At 35.0% G+C, this 6,138-nt stretch overlaps 1 protein-coding gene across 1 annotated transcript; it reads right to left on the bottom strand.

The window, feature by feature from the left end:
• Positions 1-1,699: 1,699 nt before the first annotated feature.
• Positions 1,700-5,819, bottom strand: LOC107935220 (cellulose synthase-like protein E1). The gene is made up of 8 exons (XM_016867785.2): positions 5,505-5,819; positions 5,100-5,409; positions 4,187-4,327; positions 3,957-4,088; positions 3,348-3,560; positions 3,011-3,235; positions 2,452-2,799; positions 1,700-2,373 (listed from the first exon to the last, which is right to left on the bottom strand). The coding sequence occupies exons 1-8, from the start codon at positions 5,774-5,776 to the stop codon at positions 1,822-1,824; spliced, it is 2,193 nt and encodes a 730-aa protein (XP_016723274.1). The 5' UTR covers positions 5,777-5,819; the 3' UTR covers positions 1,700-1,821.
• Positions 5,820-6,138: the final 319 nt, after the last annotated feature.

The raw sequence follows: 6,138 nt of genomic DNA, 5'->3' as shown, positions 1-6,138 counted from the left end.
TACACAGAGTTTTACTAATCGAAATCATGATTTACTGACATATAAACGCTCTAATTTATGAATTCATGACCTTGCATGCTTTCAAAGTAACTGCAAATCCAATTTCAGAATCTCATTTTTAGCCCAAACTGGGCTCAACAAATCAACTAAAATGACCCACGTGGCCTACCAAGCCAAACAGTGTGGCCCACACGTCCTACCTGACTTGGTCGTGTAATCGCACACGCCCATGTGTTCCACACGGCTTGGCACATGACTGTGTGACATAGTCTGTCAAACTCAATTTTTCATTAAAAATTCAAATTTCCATGACTTTTCACGATGTCTATTAGTTAAAACACAGACTTGGATGCTCCTAAGATGTCATCTCAACAGTAGCGAGTTCGAAATCTACAAACGATATCTAAACTGAACTCATTAACAAACACACACCAAATCTGAGTTAAAGCATTCGCCACAAGATTACTTGACAAAACAACCCCTTAACTTGGGCATTTGGTCACTTACCCAGAAAATCAGCAGTCCTACAACTCTTAATTCGCCGGTGGAACGTTGTGTGTCTCACGAACTTCATCTAACAAAGATTACAAAAACGTTTAAATCGAGGATTGTTGGCCAAAATACAACCATCTACCTCTCATGTAAAGAAGTGAAAAGAAAACATCTTTACTACATGAAGAAGGCACCAACGAAACTTACACAGGGACAATAAGACCAACTATCCGTCCAAAAGCTCGGCACAGAAATAACACAAAAGAATCAATGACACGACAGAGATAAAAGTGATGCTAGAAACAGTAGCAAATGAGCGGCTACTAGGAGAAATAGGGTTGAAAACAAAAGAAAGATGAAAAGAGACTAAGGGTGAGTTTGGATGGGCGGTGCATTTACCTGCGGTTAGTGTAAAAACAGTGGTGGCAGTGAGATTAGATACTGTAGCGATACTGTAGCGTTAGACAAAAAGTAAGCTAAACGCATCGCACCGCACCCAATCGCCCACCCAAACCCACCCTAAGAGGAGAAACAACAGAGAAAAATCAACAGTCAAACATAAGAAAAGAAAACCGAAAGGTAGACACTAGGGGAGAGAGTCGGGCGGCAACAAAGGAGAAAATTTTGGGGATAACTTCCAATAATTTCAAAAATTAAATAAGATAAAGTCCCATCTAATTTAATTAGTTACCAACCTACCAATTTGTTTAACATTAGAGTTTGACCGAAACTCTAACATCATGGACTGCAGTAGCAGTGACGGAGCAAAAATTAATTTCATTTTTGCACACAACAAGATTTGAACCTGGAACTTAAAAGTAAGTTAAAACTTTACTATTAAACCAGTAAACTCATTCTTGTCAATAAACTAACACATATAAAACATAATCTACGTGTGAACGGCTAAATGAAGGGACAAAAGGAGCAAAAATTTAATAAAGGGATTTGAACACAAGACCTCACATACATAAATAAAACTTTTAACCACTAAATCAAATTAATTTACTTAACATAATTAAACTAAGAAATTATAAAATGTGGGCATTACACAAAACTATTAAGGAAGTAATGATTCTTTTTAATGAAGTTTATAAATGTTTTGACTTTTGATAATACCATGACAATGCTTCAAGTTGCATGATTGTTCTGTTTTTTTTTTTTTTGAATTTAATTGATTTCAATTTTCCACTACGTGCTAAATCCAAACTACTTAAAATTAACTCCATTTATAGCTTCTAATGTTCACCTCTGTTCCTCGTAGTTTGAATAACAAACCCTAGAGTTTATTTTCTCTTTTATTGACAAAATTAAAACAGAATCATTAGTGATTCAATACATGGCTAGCATACAGGCTAGCAAGGCAAAAACAATTGACTTGTACATAACTGAAGTAGGCATCTTGCCATTGTCTTTTCGAAAAAAGAGTGCTTGGTATACTGGCAAGTTTATGGTAACCAAAACCAAGCAGAGCAGAATTTGCAGCCCAAATTGGTCCAAAACCTTGGAGTCCTGATCTGCATCCATGGTGGCCTTCTTGCTTGCCCCTAAGCTACCAAACAGATTCAACATTGCAAGTGTGGCTAAAATATCAAACATTGGTGAAGCAGCACCAAACTCAATCAGCTCTTGATCATATCTTTTTGAGACGTCTTCATCAGCTACTTTAGCAGTGACAACAAAGTTTAGCTGTGAATGCCCTAATAGCTTCAAGATGGTTTCAAAGAAGGCAAATAAGTATGAAGTTGTTCTCTTGAACAACCATATCCTTTGATCATTGCACCAACCTCGGAATGTGCCTCCGCACCATAGAAATTCAGCAAGGCTATAGGCACGGTGTACAAAGGTAACATATACAAATGGGAGCACCCAGGGGCTTGATATCTGCACAAGGCCATGGTTTTACAGTCGCTCATATAGCATCCTAGGATATAGATACTTAAGAATTTAGGAGCTTCATACCTTAGGAAACAATGAGATGCCTTTAAGTAAGCAAAGACACGGGACAACAACAATATACCATGTAGCCAAGCAGTTTGCAGCCCACAATTTGTAAGTTGAGTAAATAAGTTGAATTTTAAGAGGGATCTTTCTATGTCCATACAATAAGGGGCAGTATCTTGAAAAGAACAATTGAAGTTCACCTTCCGCCCACCTCTTATGTTGTACCAGGTTCTGCAATAATGTTATTGGAGCAACTCCTAAGAAGCCTTCTCTTTCAGGGTTTAAGTATATGGATTTCCATCCATTACATTGTATACTTATCCCCGTAACTACATCTTCCACCGGAGTTCCATACTTTAAACCCATCTGCCACCAAAAACTTATTAATGAAGTGATATCTTTAACCTATTAAATTCATGTAGTTATGTAACATTAAACATGTCAATGCTTAGAAATAGAGAAAAAGATTGCAAACGTTAGAATTCTAACTCAAACTAGTTAGATACCACCTCTTATTGGTAACTGTAATTAACTGAGTAAATTAAAATACGGGATGGTGAGGAAGAATGAAATGCACCTCTTTCCCCCATGGTGTGTTGTGTTCAAAAGTACAACTTGCAAGAACTTTGCATGTTTCTTCAAGGAAGCTTGCAGTTTCATCAACCTTCTTATCATTTATTTTCTTCCAATCAACCTTATAGTTTTTCTCATATTTCTTCCCGCAAAGAGTCTCTCTCCTGTGGAAGCATCCTGAGCCCATGTAGCTTGGTCCTCCATTTGCGTCAAATCCTAGAACCTCCAGCTTCATTGTTGATATAACCAACACAGACAGACCAAAGAAAACCAACAAGATCATCATCAAGATTAATCATCGTGTGCATAAAACCATTTCAATTATAGGCTGAATTACTTACTTGTAGCAGTACTCGTAAAGAGCTACCATAAATTTCATTTTTGGTGAGATTATAGAAACATTGAGGGAACTGTACATAACCAATTTCATCTCCTTTCTCCTCATCCATGAAAATGCACAAAGAAGATTTAATTGTGTTTGAATTGTTGGAATACATGTCGCAATCCACGTTCAAAATAATTGGAGCATTGGTTATCTTTGATGATACCCTAATCTATATTTCACCATAAAAACCATTCAGTAACAAGCAAATTAATATACCTTCTAGAAAAGATATAGCTATATATATATAACATGCTTTAGTATAAAAATATACTACACTAAAAGTAAAAAATCATGCGAACTTAAATTGTTTTATGACTATCAAAGAAAGCTTCAAACATCTATTTTCACCCAGTTGACTCAATTGGACGAAAATTGATCGTGGCCTCTTACCAATATTTTTTTCCAATCAATTACACTATTGGATGAAACGTATATAAAAGTACTATAGGTATGATAACTTAAATGTTTGCAATAAAACAAAACAAAAAAAAAGTTCCAACAATTATTTAATTTTATAAGCTTTTTGTATTTTTTTTATATTTAAACATGCATAATATTAACTTACAAGAGCATTCATGGATCCAGCTTTGAAATGGTGGTGATATTGGGGTCTTTTCTCTCTTGCCAAATACACTAGAGTTGGCAGAGGGTTTCCTTCAATATCCACAGCATTGGTGTCTCTTCCATCTATTAGTATCTAAGAATCATTAATTAAAGCACCATTAACTAATTAAGCTCAACTATTCAAAGCTTAATTAAATTAATCAATTAGGAATTTATGAAATGAGTAATTACTTGAAGGATGGTCTGATGATCATGTTTGCTTGAAACAAAGTCCCATTCACGAAATCCTTTGTGTTGTTTCTGAATGTATTCTGGAATTTGGTTCAATTTTGTGGTGGTTTCAATCCTCATTTTCATGTCTTCATATAATTTCTGCATTCATCAAAAAAATATAAATAAATATCCTCACATAAAAAATGTTTAGGAAAAAATTAGAAAGTTTAAGAAGTTATATAACTATATCAATCCTCGTAAGAATATTAAATGGACTACAATTATTTTTCAGTTCTACTACTATTTTTTATAACACGTTAAAATGTTATCATGTTAAGAAATTTTACTTAACATGTTATTGAAATGTTATCTCGTGAATGAAAGAAAAAATTTAATATTATAAATATAATTATAAAAAAATTATTTAACAATTGAATTATAAGTATAGTGATAATTTATATTTATAAAATGAAATTCTCAGTAATCCTCAATCCAATTTTAAGACATTTAATTTCTAATTATTTCATTTAAAAATTTAATTAAAACACGAAAAACAAAAGCAAAAAAACAACCATATAATATTATTTATTACTTTCTTAAAAATAATTTTTTAATAATTTCATTAATTAAATTGGAGCAATGAGCTGATAAAGTGGAAGATGAGGTACTTTTTAAGCACTTGTCTTATCCTTATCTATTAATTTCATTAAATAATTTGTTCCCTTGTAAGATTATGGTGTTTTTTTCTTAATTCATGTAAGTGGGTGGTGTTTGGTTAAATAATTTCCCATCACAAAGCTTTTTCTTTTTCAATAAGATTGCATCAATAATTGCACAATAGAGCAAAATTGGAAGCAATCATTCAACAATATGCATGATTGGTCCATCTTCGGTCTACTAAAACAAGCCAATATTCAATATTAAAATTTACCTTGACAGAAAGCCACTCTTGGACATTGACTAGTTCAGAAGCCGTCCTAAAGTAAGCCTCAGGAGACGTTGATTCAACTTGGAACTTCTTGCAGAAAGGCAGCCATGTCTTTGAGAAATTTGCAGCCTCTAACATGGCATAAAACAATAAATTCGATCCCCCGTCATCTGATAAATATACGCTTAACTTCTCAGGTGGATAATCATATGCCATCATTGATAGAACTGTGTTCACCACCAGGCTCGGTGGCTCTATCAACGGGTCCGCCGTGCACACAAATATGTCGATGCCCGGTAGTTCTTTTCCGAACCTTTCCAAGATTGAAAGTAATGAATTTAACGTAAATAGTCAATTATGAAATATGAAACAAACTAGCATGACAACATAATTAAGATATGTATGTACCTTTGAGAGAGCCTGTGTATGAATGGAATACGGATGACAGCGTTCCATCTACAAACAGTGGTGAGAAGCCAATAAAACGAGAACCATAGCTCAGAAAGAAACAAGCCAATCCAAGTCCACCTCTCAGCTTTTCCTCCAACTGGGAAATATCTTATTCTATACATGATAATGAAGCAGATGCCAAGCAAGATTGAAGCTGCAATGCACCTGAACAGTATTCGTCCCTTAACTTGCCTTGTTTCGAACAGGGGGACATATTCTTTTTTTGCCATCTCTCTCTCTTCGCACAGCGTTGAAATGGGAAGGGAACTATATGTTTATAAAGGGGGATCAGATCACCTTTCTTAGTTTTTTTATAATGAGAGTTTTCACTTAACTGGCTAATTTACCAAACAAAGCCAATTTTTTTATAAAATTACCGAAATGGGCCGGTTTTTTAATTATTTACCGGAATGGGCCATTTTCCCCGAAATCGCGTCCACGTCAGCGCATTGTCAGGGGACGTGACAGGAAGTCGCGTCCACGTCAGCGCGACCTACTGTCACGTAGCGCGGTACGGGGGACGCGATTTTGACGCTGATTTTACGTTTACGTTTTATGGCTTTTAGTGTTTAGGGTGCAGGCTTTTTAGGAG

The sequence above is a fragment of the Gossypium hirsutum genome, chromosome D11, assembly GCF_007990345.1.
Source record: "Gossypium hirsutum isolate 1008001.06 chromosome D11, Gossypium_hirsutum_v2.1, whole genome shotgun sequence".
NCBI classification, from domain to species: domain Eukaryota; kingdom Viridiplantae; phylum Streptophyta; class Magnoliopsida; order Malvales; family Malvaceae; genus Gossypium; species Gossypium hirsutum.
Note: the sequence above shows the minus strand (reverse complement) of the source record. Positions and strands in the feature narration are given on the sequence as shown.